This window comes from Pygocentrus nattereri, chromosome 15, assembly GCF_015220715.1.
Source record: "Pygocentrus nattereri isolate fPygNat1 chromosome 15, fPygNat1.pri, whole genome shotgun sequence".
In the NCBI taxonomy this organism is placed as follows: Eukaryota; Metazoa; Chordata; class Actinopteri; order Characiformes; family Serrasalmidae; genus Pygocentrus; species Pygocentrus nattereri.
The window spans coordinates 16,201,654-16,217,994 of record NC_051225.1 but is presented as its reverse complement, the minus strand read 5'-3'; the positions used below and the strand labels follow the sequence as shown (position 1 = coordinate 16,217,994).

General features: G+C 42.7%; 2 protein-coding genes across 5 annotated transcripts; one reads left to right on the top strand and one right to left on the bottom strand.

Moving 5' to 3' along the window:
* Positions 1–1,214: 1,214 nt before the first annotated feature.
* LOC108429106 (vitamin D 25-hydroxylase) lies at positions 1,215–4,744 on the bottom strand. Its single transcript, XM_017700615.2, has 5 exons — positions 4,489–4,744; positions 3,866–4,007; positions 2,695–3,324; positions 2,262–2,588; positions 1,215–2,146 (listed from the first exon to the last, which is right to left on the bottom strand). The coding sequence occupies exons 1-5, from the start codon at positions 4,717–4,719 to the stop codon at positions 1,971–1,973; spliced, it is 1,506 nt and encodes a 501-aa protein (XP_017556104.1). The 5' UTR covers positions 4,720–4,744; the 3' UTR covers positions 1,215–1,970.
* A 5,648-nt stretch (positions 4,745–10,392) lies between these two features.
* On the top strand, positions 10,393–14,540 carry calca (calcitonin/calcitonin-related polypeptide, alpha). 4 transcript variants are annotated; one of them, XM_017700618.2, is made up of 5 exons: positions 10,393–10,700; positions 11,875–11,975; positions 12,769–12,860; positions 13,327–13,461; positions 14,046–14,540. In XM_017700618.2, exons 2-5 carry the CDS (start codon positions 11,973–11,975, stop codon positions 14,233–14,235), a joined length of 420 nt encoding a protein of 139 aa, XP_017556107.1. In that variant the 5' UTR covers positions 10,393–10,700; positions 11,875–11,972; the 3' UTR covers positions 14,236–14,540. The 4 variants fall into 4 exon arrangements, with proteins under 4 accessions (XP_017556107.1, XP_017556108.1, XP_037401075.1 ...); XM_017700619.2 differs by having other exon boundaries at positions 10,397–10,700; positions 12,731–12,860; XM_037545178.1 differs by lacking the exons at positions 10,393–10,700; positions 11,875–11,975 and adding an exon at positions 11,985–12,097 and having other exon boundaries at positions 12,731–12,860.
* The last annotated feature ends 1,801 nt before the right edge of the window (positions 14,541–16,341 follow it).

The following is a 16,341-nucleotide window of genomic DNA, read 5'->3' as shown; positions in this document are numbered from 1 at the left end:
TTTGTGGCTCGTGGCAGAACACTGCTGGACACTCGGAACTGCTTTATTCTTCCTTCCCTCTGACCATTGTCGAAAGCAGACTGTTCGCTCCTCACTGCGCGTTTGTTCTTTTCCCTGCACGCCACAGTGCCCTCCATCATCACCACGTATATGAACAGCTGTCACCTTTTTATGTAGCATTTAGATAGCAATGTCTGATGTAACCGTTTCAGCCTTTTCAAAGTTGTAGGGGGAAAAAAATTCACTTTTTTTCATTATTATTTATAGATGTCATAAAAACACCATCCCTGAAAAACAACTTTGTCAGTGTCGTTATTCAGATCCGTACGTGTGAGGCTTTGAATGCATAACGCCGTTGTCACATTCTTGCACAAGTCTTAGGAGGTTCTCCAGTGGATTGAAGGCAACACCTTTCACCCATTAAGCATTTTCTTGACACAGGCACAACATCCCTCCTTCCCTCCTCCTTTCCATGGCTGATGCGAGACATTTTTGACATTGTCTGCCTGTGAGCCGCCTCTCGCCACATGTCACTGTTTACTAGCTTGTGCTCACAGAGGAAATCCCAAGCATCCTGTTGCCTGTAGGATGACAGTGGGTGGATGAAGAGTCCCTAGTCACAAGGTCTCCCCTGGACTGTCCACGTCATCCCTGCAGACAGCTGTATTGTGACAGCTTAACCAGCAAACCTACCCCTTCTGCCACTCAGCTTCAACGTCTCTAAGTGGAGTTGCTTTCATTTGGCTAGTTGGCCCCTGTTTGAGCTGGGGTGCTTGGCTTAAAAGGATATTAAAGAAAGAATATATATTGTATGAGTGGAAGACTAGATGTCGTCTTTAGATAATTTGCTGTCTATTTAAACCAGCTCCATTTCATCAGTGGTTCACAGTTACAGACTGTCCAGTTTCTGGATAAAAAGCTAAACGCATAATGTAAATTCATCAGTGCAAGCAGTTTATAAATTTGCCACTGTAAGCAATAAACCATCATCGTGAGCCGATGGTCTTGGAAACACAATTAGCGATTCACACTGATTTGCTGTATATTGCAATAACCTAATGCCAAGAAGTCCCAGCAGGACTCAAAACTCCTGCCAGCTTGCTTTTGGGTTATGCATGACCAAAGAAATTGAAGGCAGGGGTCATTTCAGGGAAACAGACAAAACCACGGTCCACACAATGAAGCACATTAAAGCACACTCAGCTCATACTGTATACTATCAAAAAGATTTGTGAGTTTATTCATATTTATATAATTTTTACAGTGCTAGGCATAATAAATGCATGTAAGGCTAAAGAAACAGAAACATTCATAACAAGGTATTAATGACAGCACCAGAAATATGGAGATAACCTAAGCTCTGACAGACGATGTCCACTGAGATAAACCAGTCGGCCGTTGTTGGTTCAGTGCTGATACGTGCCTGTGATCCCTGCCTGCGTGTGCAAAGCTTTCTGGGAAAGTCAGCCAGTCTCCTTTTGCTTGGCCTGCTGCTGAAACAAGGGAACCATGTGTACTCATTTCGAGGAATGTTGAAAAAGAGGTCTGTAACACTGGGAGAGATAAACTCTGTAAATTATTGACCTAACATGCCTTCCCTTACATGGAAGATCAGTGTCTGCTTTGCTACACAGTACTGCTTTTTTTTTTTTTTTTTTCCTTTTTTGGTTCAAGTTACAAAAGACGTGATCCACGTTTTCCGTGGTGTGCTCAAGCCTCTAACAAGCGAATCCAGCTGTCCGGACTCTTTTTCCATGCCTAGTATGCAAGAGCTCTCTTATCACACTCTGCTTGAGTTCTGTGAAACCATATTAAGGGCAAGCTCAGATTTTTTTTTTCTAGCCAGCTCCAGAGATCAGTTTTCTCTGCAGAAAATATGAATTCAAAGCAAGGGAGCAGAGTTGCCCAAGTTTTCTCAAACGATCCCCTGAGGTGAGAGAATGTGTGCCGTAAGTGACAAGGTTTTACTGCTATCTCCTGATAGCACATATGGAGTAGGGGAGAGGCTGAAGTGTCATGCCTAATTTAGGCCTCAGGCTGGGTATGCTGCCCTGAGGGAACTGCAGATGGAACTTTTGGAGCAACGTGGTAAAGAAGAGGAACATCTCCATTCTGGCAAGCTGCTCACCAAGGCAATGACGTCTGCCTGAGAACCGTGAAGAAAAAAAAGGTGTTTAATAGGGTTGGCTAGGTTCCAGGCATAACATCAGATCTTGAATGAAAATGTTTGGGGGAAAAATGTTGACCAAAAAACGACCTACCTGCTGAAAACGGAACAAAGGCATCTCGTCTCACAAAGTTGCCGTTGCTGTCCAGAAACCTCTCGGGGCAGAAGGCGGCAGGTTCATTCCAGTACTTCTCATCGAAGTGCACCGAATACAAGTTGGTGATGACCATTGTCCCCCGAGGAATTGTGTAGCCACGCACCACTGCATCCTGAGACGTGGCCCGGAAGATGCCCAGAGGAACGATGTTGCAAAAGCGCAGTACTTCATGCAGCACTGCCTCCACATAGGGCATCCTCTGCTTGTCTTCCATGGTTGGTGCTCTGCCATTTAAAACGGAGTCGATCTCCCTGTGAACCTTCTCTGCACAAAGGAGAAGCAAAGGGTGGACGTGACTTCTCAGAACATTGTCCAGCTCTCAGGGGTGATTAGTATGTACATGTGGTCTATAGTGAAATGGTGCACCTACCTTGTATGCTGGGATAGAGAGCCAAGTAGAGTATGGCCCAGCGCAGGGTATTGGTCGTGGTCTCTGTGCCTGCAATAATGAGCTCCCCCACTGAGAATATCAGGTTCTCCCTGGAGAAAGAGGTGCCCTTGTCATTAGCACTCTGCTCCATCTCATCTAAATAGGCATCAATGTAATGTTTTGGCGAGTGCTGTACTCTGCCCTGGGAAAAACGCTCAATGATCTGCAGCAGGAAGTCATACACCTTGTTGGCATTTCGGAAGAGTTTCTGGTGTTTCCCAAAGGGCAGGTACTCAAACCAGGGGAATGCGTTGTAGAGGAAAGCCCAGGCACTGGCTGCCAGTTCCACATTCTCACTGAAGATTTCAATCATGTGCTGGAAGTCACGGTCATCGTAGGTAAAGCGCTGTCCAAAGATTACAAGGTTGGTAACGTTTGAAACAGCGTTGGTAACAAGGTGCTTGGGGTTAAAGGGTTTTCCCTTGTACATGTCAATAGCATCCACAAAGTACATGCACTCTTCTGAGATCTTCTGAAACATCGCTTCTCCGCTGCCGAAGTAGCGGAAGCTGTTAACGGCCAGCTTGCGGTGTTCAATCCAGCCACGTCCATATTTGCAGTTGAGAAGTCCTGGAAAGTGAATTAAAGTGAAGGAAGAGTTTACACATGTTTGCTTGGTCTGAGGCCAATCAGTGGTTCAGTGACTAAACATTCCTGGTGGTGTGTGCGTGACTCGGATGAGTTAATCATTATGGTGTGTATGTTTTGGCCAAAATGCAGTCATGGCCCACCCCCACTATAAAGGCTAACAGTGCAGTATGTTAAAAGCAAAACTCAGAGATAAACACAGTCCCCAACAACCACATCGATGTGGGGTAGGTAACTGCTAGTTATGAAAATGTGAACATCTCCTTTAAGCAGCAATTTTTACTTGATCCTTCATGACCACTGCAAGTTCATTGGTTTCCCACCAGTGGCCTGAATTATTTTTATAATCTGGTTACGTCATACTTTAGACTGAACTTTCATCTCTAGTTCAGCTTTCCCACCCCACCCTTTCTGTCTTGTCTGTGTCTGATATCTCTGCTCAGAACCTGCCAGGCCAGCTGATACACTCATGCTGTAGGTGTATGCTGTTGGGTCGTCTGCTGTTGACCTTTATCAGTCTTACCTCCCATTTTGGTCATTTTCTGGAACAAAGGCAGAGATGGTCTGTCTGCGAACACTTCACTCTGGTGATAAAGACACTCTTTAATGGCATCATAACCATTCAGAATGACCGTTGAGATCCCTCCCAGGTCCAGACTAAACATCTAGAGATAAATGAGAAAAAAAAACAACACTTAATTAATTGAGCCACAGGCTTAATCAGACATCTGGGTTTGCCAGATCGCTTCGCCTCTTAATGGAAAGTGCCTCACAGGATGGCTGGATCTGACCATAAGCAGACTCTACAGCCGAGTGGGGCGTGCTGACTCAGCACGTCCTGTTAGCTGTGCGTGCCAGAAGTGCAACGGGAGACGCTCCTTTGTTCTCTAAGCGCTCCTTAATGCAATGGAGGTTTGATCGAAGGCTCCTCTGACACGTTTAAAGATTCATACAGCCTGTCTGCCTCTCTGGAAAGGTAGGAAGGCAGCTACGTGGGTTTGAAAAGCAGACGTGAGGAGGACAGACAGCCCTGAAACACTGCAGAAACCCTGGACATCACTGTCCCCGTTTCCCCTGATGTGCCGTTCAGGCTTTTTGAGGCTTTACTAGCACAGACTGTAAGAGGAGCAGTGAGGAGCGCCGTACCTGCCCATAGACTTCACTCTGCTTCTTCATATAGACGTGCGGCTCTGAGGCGAGGGAGAGGATGTTCCCTATGAGAGGCAAAGGAGTGGGTCCAGGGGGGAAGCCTCGGGGTCTGCGCTGCTTCACCAGCTGCCGAACCACCAGCAAAATAAAGCAGGTCAAAAGCAGGGTGCACACGTACGAGACGCCCTTTCCGCAGGACAGGGAGAGCGGACTGTTAGTCGGATCCATGTCCGCCTTTGTCTCCACACTTTGCGCGCTTTGGGAGAACCTCTCTCGGCGCTCTGTGAGAGGCCAGTATATCGCTGCACATGTTTGCTATCCCCCGCCTCTCCGGAGCTAAGATTGGCCAGACGATCACACAGGATCATTACCTATCATTGATTCACCCACAACTTTGATTAGTTTCTTTGAATGAGTGGCGCTTGCTTTACTCGGCGTTTGCTGGACTAAAGTCTCTGCTGGGCTAAGTGCCGCGCTGAGCTCTGCTCGACGCAGACATGCAGAGATCAAAGATAGATCAAAGATAGATAAAAGGGTTTATGCAACTTAATCATGTAACTTAACCCCAACCCCCTACTGTGTGTGTGTGTGTGTGTGTGTGTGTGTGTGTGTATATATATATATATATATATATATATATATATATATATATATATATATATATATATTGCTGTTGTTGGAACAAAACCCAAAACCTTGTAGTTTTTGACATAAATTGAAACTACTTGTTGCCCTTTACATTGTGTGTAATTTTCATGATGACTGGACAAAAATAAACAGCCTAAAATTACTTGCAAAATCTTGTGGTTGTATTGACTTACATTATTAGTAAAGTATGTTTTTCCTTCTCCTGTAAAGTTACTATTTTGGAGATACAAGGTTTTGTTCCGACAACAGCAATATGCTAAACTCTTTTGTTTTTTTTTTGTACATAATTTTTGCTGCTATACAACTAAACTCTTAAAAATATGCTAAATTGTAAGCCGTGGAATAAATCATTAAAATATAACACAAATTGAAATATTGCTCCTGGACACATTTGAATAATTTAATATTCTAAAGCAAACAGATCATCCATATCGTTATGGGAAGAAAACCTCCATTTTTGCTGTTTTCAGTTTTTGACATAATTTGAAAATACCTGTCGCTCTTTACATTGTATGTACATTTCATGATGAATGGATCAAAAGAAATTACCCAAAATGAGTTAGAAAGACGTCTGGTTCCATTGACTTACATTAAAAGCAAAGTAGGTTTTTTCCTTCTCCTGTAAAGTTACCATTTTTGGAGATACAAGGTTTTGTTCTGACAGCAGTGATATGTACATATGACCATTATTTGTCACTTACATATAAGCACACATCATTTAAAATATGTGCCTGGCTCTTTATCATATGTCCATACATGGCTGTATATCAGCTAGTGCTAAAATTAGCCTGTGTGTAATGCTAATTGTAGCTTAATGCAGAGTTGTAGCTTAACGTTGAACAAAAAAATCATTATTGTGAAATATGAAAGATAGAAAGCAGCATCGAATACGTTTTCCATTATTACAGGAATGAAAAAGGGTGAATGTGATCTTTCAAACCACAAAACTGGGATGTGAGGCGGCTAGGCAAACTGATTGATCTCGCTCTGCAGTGTTTCAACTAGACCACAAACTTTGACCTCATGGTTTTGAGCCCAGCCCTCTGTCCTCTGGGCCTCCAAGGTACATGAAAAAATAAAGTTACATGAAAAAATAAAGAGCAACATTCCTGTCTACCATTTTGACAAATGGACCCTCAGCAGTGTACACTGTAAAAAGTGCCTCATTAGATCTACTTAAAAAAATTACTTCATGTGATAAAAAGTTAATTAACTAGTTTTATACAACCTAAATAAATGCTTTGAATGAACGATTATTTCAATCAATGTAGTTTTTTAAGTTGAATCAAACTAGTTCGATTGCTTGTTACCACATGAAATCATTTTTTAAGTAGATCTGACGAGAGGCGTTTGTGTGCTCAGTATCCACGTTTACACCTTTATCTGAAATAGTTTTTTTTATGTCAGTTTGACTATGTACCTGTGGTGGTGTTAGACATTAGAGCAAAAATATTAGGCTTTCAAATTCTAGTTAGGATGGTTAGTTGGATAAAAACATACACTATATTTCCAAAAGTATTCGCTCGTCTGCTTCACACACATGTGAACTTGAGTGATATCCCATTGTTAATCTATAGGGTTTAATATGATGTCGACCCACCCTTTGCAGCTATAACAGCTTCAGCTCTTCTGGGAAGGCTTTCCACAAGGGTTAGGAGTGTGTTTATGGGAATTTTTGACCGTTCTTCCAGAAGCGCATTTGTGAGGTCAGACACTGATGTTGGACGAGAAGGCCTGGCTCTAATTCATCCCAAAGGTGTTCTGTTAGGTTGAGGTCAGGAAGTTCTTCCACACCAAACTCGCTCATCCATGTCTTTATGGACCTTTCTTTGTGCACTGGTGCGCAGTCATGTTGGAACAGGAAGGGTCCAAAAGCATGAAATTGTCCAAAATCTCTTGGTGCTGAAGCTTTAAGAGTTCCTTTCACTAGAACTAAGGGGCTGAGCTCAACTCCTGAAAAACAACCCCACACCATAATCCCCCCTCCACCAAACTTTACACTCAGCACAGTGCAGTCAGACAAGTACTGTACTCCTGGCAACTGCCAAACCCGATCAGATTGCTAGACAGAGAAGCATGATTGGTCACTCCAGCAAACACATCTCCACTGGACTCTAGAGTGGAGATGTGTTCTCTGGAGTCCAGTGGCAGCGCTTTACACCACTGCATTCCACGCTTTGCATTGTGCTTGGTGATGTATGCCTTGAATGCAGCTGCTTGGCCATGGAAACCCATTCCAAGAAGCTCTCTACGCTGTTCTTGAGCTGATCTGAAGGCCACATGAAGATTGGAGGTCTGTAGTGATTGACTATGCAGAAAGTTGGCGACCTCTGTGCACTGTGCGCCTCAGCATCCACTGACCTCGCTCTGTCATTTTACGTGGCCAACCACTTTGTGGCTGAGTTGTTGTCGTTCCCAATCACTCCCACTTTGTTATAATCCCACTTACAGTTGACTGTGGAATATTTAGTAGTGAGGACTCCTGAAAGCTGCCCATTCTTTCACTAATGTTTGTTGAAGTAGTCTGCATGCCTAGGTGCTTGGTTTTATACACCTGTGGCCATGGAAGTGATTGGAACACCTGAATCCAATGATTTGCATGAGTGAATGAATACTTTTTGCAATATAGTGTGCCTTGCCATTCATTTTTCATTGACTTATTCAATAATTCTTACTTGTTTACTTATTTGTCACCATTGTGACCTTGTTAGTTCATGTTGCTGGTGATATCACGCACAATTCATAATGCCATATCTTTTAAATACGAACCTGTTTTTCTGTAAACAAGTTTATGTTTCCTATTTGAACAAAATATAACAACTGTTCCTCACCCTTAAATTGTCTTCTGGTCTTTGGATTACACCTCTGTGCACCAGCAGGTGGGAAAAATCATTTTAACCAGTAATATGATGTTTCATTTCCCCCTCTTAGCTTATCTCAGACTCTTGGAAATATGTCACAGAACAGCATACGTTATGATTTCTGATTCACATTGACTTTCATAAGTGGGACAACATCATAAACTGGAGCTTTAATACTCTCCAGTTAGTAGCAGTGGATTTCCAGTTGCCAAGTAGCCCCGTCCCCTAAGGCTATAACCTTAACTTTGTGTAATGGTAAAGGCTATTTCCAGTTTACTGGATACAGAATAGAATGAATAGCGCCTATATGAATATAGTCATTTTAGAGTCTATTTAGAGTCAATACATTTAGTAAACTTCTGGTAATTCCTGATATTCCAGAACACATAACATGTAAGTTTATTGAGACTAAGCCATGGAGTCTAACACCCCCTTTTTTTTAAACTGTTGTTAAGTATGTCAGCAGTGCCTGAGGAGAATACTAAGCAGTTCTCCAACATGAGCATGCAGTGCACAGCGAACAACAGGACACAAACCATAAAATCTGGTTGTCTGCAAACCATTAACTAGCCTGTAAAAACGCGCTGACTGCTGGGTTTAATTCTAGCCCTCGTTCTGCAGGTCAGGTCCACTAGAAAGTATCAAATATAGTGAAGTTTCATCCTGGTGGTTCATAACCAGAGGTAGGCCCACTTTTACAAAAGCATCACAAAGGCATCTTAACTGTTAGAGACCTTTACCATCTTACACAAATTATAGAAGCACAGTGTTTTAGTCTAGACTGTCATTCTTGAAATATTTAGTACAGGGCTGCCCATAGTGTGACCTGCAGACCAATGTTAGCCTATGAGGACCCTCACAGAGCAGGTACTATTTGGGTGGTGGGTCATTCTCAGCACTGCAGTGAATCTGATGTGGTAGAGGTGTGTCAGTATGTGTTGCACTGGACTGAGTGGATCAGTGTCGCTGCTGGACTGAGAATAGTCCACCAACCAAAAATATCAGGCCAACAGCGTCCTGTGGGCAGCGTCCTGTGACCACTGAAGAAGGACTAGAGGATGATTAGCTCATACTGTACAGCAAGAGATGAGCTATTGTCTCTGACTTTACATCTATAGGGTGGACCAACAACGCAGCTGGGTTTATAGAGTGGACAGTGAGTGGAGACAGTATTTAAAAACTCCATCTGCACTGCTGTGTCTGATCCACTCAGACCAGCACAACACACACTAACACACCACCACCACGTCAGTGTTACTGCAATGCTGAGAATGATCCACCACCCAAATAATACCTGCTCTGTGAGGGTCTATGGTGGTCCTGACCATTGAAGAACAGGGTAAAAGGAGGCTAACAGTATCAGAGAAACAGATGGACTACAGTCTGTAACTGTAGAACTACAAAGTGCACCTATATAACAAGTGGAGCTGATAAAAATGGACAATGAGCATAGAAAAAAGGATCATAATGTTATGCCTGATCGCTGTGTACCTCTTTAAGCTACCTTATGAAATTCTTAGTTTTCTTTCTTTGCAGGTAACTGGATCATGAAATCATCTGAAGTGTGTGGGCCCACCCTGTGTAATACCTTCAGTGAGTACCTAATGAGGTTCTGTTATTCGAACAGTATGGTCCCGTACAGTCCTGTCCTTTTTCCTCTTCCACTTTGTTGTGGAAAGGCTTTTATTGGCACTGTAGCTTTTTAGTTAGATCCTTCTCCCAATACCATGCAAGCTAAAAGACTTATGGGCCTGACTAAGGGATCACTTTACAAAGATCTTTACCGGCCTTCATATAATTCAATATAACGAGGCTGTTTATCAGTTTAGACTTTAGTCTCCAAATTGATTTTTAGCTACATAGAAATTAATAAGAAAAAAATGCAGCTCTTCTAACAGAATTATTCCGCTAAACACAACCATATCACTGTTCTTAGAAGAAAACCTTGCATCTCCATTTTTGAGGTTTTCTAGTTTTTGACATTATATGAAAATGCCTTTTATTCTTTCCATTGTGTGTGTGAATTTCATGATGAATGGACTAAAAGAAACAGCCCAAAATTACTTGGTAAAATGTCTGGTTCCACTGACTTACAGTAAAATTAAAGTATGTTTTTTCCTTCTCCTATAAAGTCACCAGTTTGGAGATACGAGGTGTTCTTCCAACAACAGCGATATTCAAAATCTCATCTGCATGTACTGATACTCGAAGAAGAGATGCTTTCCGGCTATAAAGACTCCTATGTCCTTATCAGCGGGGGTCTTTCATTCATCCATTTCTCAGTCCTGTAATAAGTGAGCATATCATGACAAGCCTGAGCACTTCAACACGTCCCATTGGTTTTTAATGGTGGCTACAAAAAAAGGAGGGCATGTGATTAGTTACGCACACAGACAAGATTGGGAAGGCTCCAGTTTGTGCTCAGTGATTGATGGCGAACACTCAGTGATTCAATCTCATTTCCTTAATGTCCGAGGATGGACCGTGCACACCCTCCTCTTTCCACTTAATGCAAGCCTGTGTCTCACCAAGGGTTATGGATTGTGTTTGGTTTCCCTCTCGAGACCTACACAGATCTCGCTTAATCCCTGCTCTGCTCGCTCTGCAGGTGTTCAAACAGTCCATTTGAGTGACCGATGTGGTCAGGGAGAGAAGATAAGGACGTCTGATTGTCGGTTTGTGGATAAAACACGGCATGAGGTAAAAAGAACAAACAACAACCTTTAAGCTTTGGGATTTTTCCTCTTCCTGTGACATTCAGCGAGAGCTTTCAGATGTTCCTTGCATACATGGTAGAAATGAATCCAGCCTCCATGCCACGTCGTCTCTGAAACGCAAATGATTATCTGTCGCTTTAAATAACTTACACAAGGGTGGGCGCACCATTAGATGTTGGAGCAGGAACAGATTGGAAAGGTTACTGTATCGACTCGTAAAGTTTGAAGCAGCAGATGGAAAGTTACAGCAGGGCTTGCAGGCAGACTACACTAGCTTCGCTGATCTATGGACGCGCTATGCCTTTGTGCGGTTCTCCTCCGCCGGAAGTGGCAATTCATTAGACTGAAGGGGCCATTTGAGAACATGAGTGCAGTTTGCGTCTATAACGGGGCCGAGTTGGGGTCCCCGCTCCCATCACGTCTCCCTGATTTACTGCTTCAGTCATTGGCACTGTGCTGGGTTCGATAGCACTAAAAGGCTTGTCCGTACTAATGGGGTTCGTATGTGACGCAAACACAGCCTCTCCGCAGAGAAGCTTTACAAGGTCTCGGCCAGTAATGAAAAGGAAAGTCAGATGATGTTTCAAGACAAACAATTATCAGACAAACAGATACAAGGCTCATTATTGTCAACCTTTTCTTTGATTTCCATTAAGGGTCACATCACCACGAAAGCCCAAACAAGGAAGCGAGGACTGCTGATCGACTGGGCACATTGTTATTGGATACACACAGCACGAGCAAATCCGATTGTTCCCGCAGCTTTCGCATTATGACTTTCACTAGATCGACGTAAACCTTTCCTGCTCTGCTCATGAGTTTTTCTCTCACTGATTGGAATTTATGTAATAGTTAAGAATAAAGGCAGCATAATGACAACTTGTGGAAAAAAGATGTGCAAGAGAAGACATGTACTCACATGTTTATAAACAAAGAAAAACATCTCTAAAAATGATGCTTAACATAAACAGCTGGAACATTAGTATTTTCTCCGGTTATGTCTTGCTGATTGTATATGGAAGGACAGATTATGTATTCCTCAGAACATTACCTTGTGAGATGGAACATTGCTGATCATTGGTGAAATTTTGTGAATGGAGCAGTTTGTGACTGAAGAATGACGTCATTGCTGTGACATACTCTTCATCACTTTCCAGAATGGAGGTCTGTCTGATTGGCTGGACCCTGAAGCAGAACTCTCTGGTTGGCCCAGGAAAGATCATTAAACACCCACACTGTCAATAGTGGGACCCTCATGGTGGGTATATAGGCAGCTCTCCTGCAGCTAAATGCAACAGACTCTAAATTTCATCAAGTTGAATTAACCGTTCTGTTTTGCAACCGTCCTTTTCTACTTCCAGCAAGCTGTAACATCACAAGGTAAGTCGAGGCTAAAAGAAAGTGATTCCACTCATCTTCAGAATGGAAGATGACTGGGAGAAATCAGATTTTTAAAAGAAAGCCTTTATTATGAATTCTATTAAAAGGAAATAGGTGGTTTATGTAGTTCACTGAGCATGCAAGAGTGGAGAACTGCAGGCTCTGTGAATTTTCAAGGAGACTTGGAATGCTCGTCGCTGCTGGATGGGGGTGCGGAGCAACAGCTCATTACACTAATGCACAGCGTCCCACGGGAGGCGCAGTCATGAGCCCCTTTAATCCTACTAATATCTCTAATACTTTACTTACAGGCTGGTGGTAGCAGGAGATCACAGTACGGGCTGAACGAGCTGGAGCCGATATGAGAACATGTAGAGAACCTGTAGGGATTTGCAAGGCTTAGGTCTAGTTTATTTTGGGCTTTTTATCCAGCAGGGAAAAATGAGGTTTCATGGCAAGTGAGTTAGACGGGATGACCACTTTGAAAACATACAGTAAGAAATGGAAAGGGGTGACGGACGAGGGCTGGAGGAATGAGAGTGGCTGGTGCGGTAGCCAAAGGATCAGTTTTTAGGAAAACTGCTAGATGTCGGTGGTAAAGATGAAAATTCATAATGTTTTTTTTCCTCATAGAAAAGCTTCTGTATCTCAAAGTACGTTCATTGCTGCAGGGGATCATGGTTATGCTGAAGATTTCCACTTTCCTCATTGCCTACGCTTTGATCATTTGTCAGATGTACTGCTCAAACGCAGCTCCATCCAGGTGAGACACTGGTCATGATCTTTGTCATCTACGGTCTACACTAATTTTGATAGAATTTTAGACTGTTCAACAACACTGAGGAAAAATCTCGTATCACTAGTAAATCAAAATTTTAAGTGAAGTTCATTTTTTTATGAACATGATTACGACGTCTGCCTGTAAGTGTGCAGAAGATTTTATTGGAGGTTGCAGTATCAGGGAGCATGAGTCTTCTGATTACATCAGATGAATGCCGGCCAAACCCACTCCGCTTACGACGGTATCGATCGGGTGATAAATCTAAACTTGGCAAGCGGACAGCTTTTAAGTGGCACGCTCTTAGCAGATTGTTTTGATTATGATCAGACTTTCTTGCGGGGAGCAGAAACCTCTTTTGACATGATGTAAAGCAGTATTTGCCATAGACCATCCTTTTTGTTCATGATCCATTGTGGGAAAAGGCAATCACTCAAGACTGTGCTTTCAGGCCTGCTCTGGAGCCCTCACAAGACGAGGCTACACTAACCGACTACGAGGCAAGACGGTTACTAAACGCAATCATCAAAGAGTTTGTGCAGATGACTGCAGAAGACCTAGATCAACAAGAAACTGAAGAGAACAGGTAGGTGTCCGTTCCAGAGGCTGACTGAAGAAAAACAGGATAAAGATTATTTGGAGGACAAGCACTGATTTTCTCTCTCACATTTAAGAAGTGAATGATCTTAAAAGGCTTCTACATGAGAGCAATTCCCGCATAGCTGTAAGGGGTGCCAATGCTTTTTAGAAGGGAGGTATGTGTGGCCAAGATCTACCACTCATCGGTTTTCATAGCAAGAATGGATTCATGCAGCGTGTTCTCTGCCATTTTAGCTTTTTGCATGGAATTTTATTTACCCCTGTGGTTTATAAGGGCTTTTGCCTGCAAAGCATGTGATCAGAAATACTAAATGGCATGGAGGACAGCATGATCTCTGAAAGACTGCAAAAGGAGATTATATTTTGCATGATCTGTTAATGGTAGGAATGTTGAATTAGCCAGATAACATTACTGTACCATGCACTATAGTGACAGCAAGTACGGCCATGAAGATAGAAAGGAAGCATGCTTGGTTTGATATGCATCTTACTGTTTTTGTACAGAACAAAGTGTGAAGTTTTGCATGCCTGTGTTACTGTGAGTTGTGCATGTGATCTCTCCTCTAACAGCCTGGCTAGACCAATGTCCAAGCGCTGCTCCAACCTCAGCACCTGTGTGCTGGGCAAGCTGTCACAGGAGCTGCACAAGCTGCAGACGTACCCTCGCACCAATGTGGGAGCGGGGACCCCGGGCAAGAAGCGCAGCACCGAGGCCAGCGGCGTGTTCGCCGGTTACAGAGAGGCAGTCGATCGTGTCTAACACCCACTTGCTGGCTTGGTCCTGATTATTTGAATGCTCAATGCATGTGGATCTTATGGCTTGTCTGAGTGATTTGACAAAACTCATTCCTTTTTCATTTCCAACTTTCTTTGGCAGATTTACAGGATAGACTGTTTCACCTTCATGTTTCTAGTCTATTTGAATCCTCATATCTCTCTAATTTCAAACCATTTAATCAAACACAGCCCACTTGGGCAGCTCTCGGTAATGAGCTCTGATACAGCAGTGCAACATGCCTCTCCTTTGACTTGACTCTCATTTAATAAACCTATTTTTACAAAGAAGCATTTGTCTACTGAGCTTTTTCGCAATTGACAAAGTTCACATTGCATTGTACTTATAGGTAAGAAATCAGTTATTGTGCACCTTGAGTATGTTTTTCAGAAATTTAAATAGAAAGTTAAAAATATTTGAACATATTGATATATTTGGTTTGAGTCCTGGTAGTTGACGTCATCTCTCCCTCCTTTTTCCTCTAGTGTTACAGCACAGAAGCGAGCTTGTAACACAGCCACGTGTGTGACCCACCGCCTGGCGGATTTCCTGAGCCGCTCAGGTGGGATCGGAAACAACAAGTTCGTCCCCACCAACGTGGGGTCCCATGCTTTCGGCCGACGAAGGAGACTTAGTCAGGAGTAGATGTTTGGGTGGACCCTAGCAATATGGTGAGAAAGGTTCTCAATTTAGCCAGAAAATCTTCACATTCATTAATATTTTGCATGGTAATTGCTCATGTTTTGGCAGGTCACCAGTTTGTACTTCCATAGCTCTGCTCTGACCATGGTCAAGAGAGAAAACCCCATCCCATCTGCATCGAGACCCCTGGGAATGGACATTCCTTGCTCTGCCATAATGGACTCCTGTTGTCTGCACTGACCTGTAGAACCCAACCCAACCAATCAGCTCATTCTCAAACCATTAATTTCTGCTCTCACAAAAAAGTAAAAAAAAAAAAAAACAAAACAAAAAGAGGTGCATCCATTCAGAAGTGATCACGCTCATCCTTCTGCTCATCTGAAAGCAGAAGGAGAGCGATCGTTCATTTTTTTTCTTTTGGCCGAGAGCACATAAGTGTGTACAGTACAGTTTGGCCTATGTTTCCTCTCCTGTGTCTCCTCAGCACATCGCAGTATTGTGGGGATGAAATTAAAGCAGTGCCTCAAAAAAGGCTTCCCTGAATATGGACGTGTCTTGTGCCTTGATGTAAACCACTTTACATGATGCTGTTGTACAGAATGTCTGAAGCAAAAGAGGGAGGTACAATCAATGACTTACAAATTGTAACAATTGTGAATCTGAGCAAGATTAAAATGTATTTTAGATACATAAGGTTTGGGTACTTGTTTCATTGCCTGTATTTGCATAATGCGGCACTCACTGCACATGATTGCACATATTACCACTGATAACTGACAATGTAGATGATCATAATGAAGTACTGGAACCATAACACTGTCAGTAAATAGAGTGTGATAGGTCAGTCTGACTTAGTCCACCTATAAAACAGAGAGGTTTATTCTCATCACTCGTAAACTAGCTGTATTTAATGACCAACACCAAATACCTAAATACAGAAAACAAATAGCTGAAACTACAAATTTATCCAAAAATAACCAGACTAAAATTATTGAGAAATGTTCCACAGAACAAGCTCTTCGTTACTGTACATAAAATCGTAATACCTCCACTGTCTGAGGGTCTGAACATAGCAAGAGCAACAGTTTGTATCCCTACAGAAAAGTTTCTTTTTCTTTTTAAACTGAGCATGCTCAAAAACACATATTATGTTTTGCTTATTAGGCCCGCTGAGAATTCTAAAATGACATTCCACTCGAGCCCCCGGGACTGGCATGTCATTAGTCTCTGTCAGTGCTGCTTTGTAGCTAATTAATAAGTTACTTTCTAACTGCTGACAGTCTTCGCCCATGAGAGCATATTGTTTACATGCAAATCAATTTCTCTGAATCCAAGCAAAAACAGGTTTTTACAGAAGAGGAACATAGTGAAATAAAGACAAGGAAGACGAAGAGCAAGAGCAAGAAGTAGATAAAGAAGGCCTCAAGAGGGAAATCAACTTAACTTAAC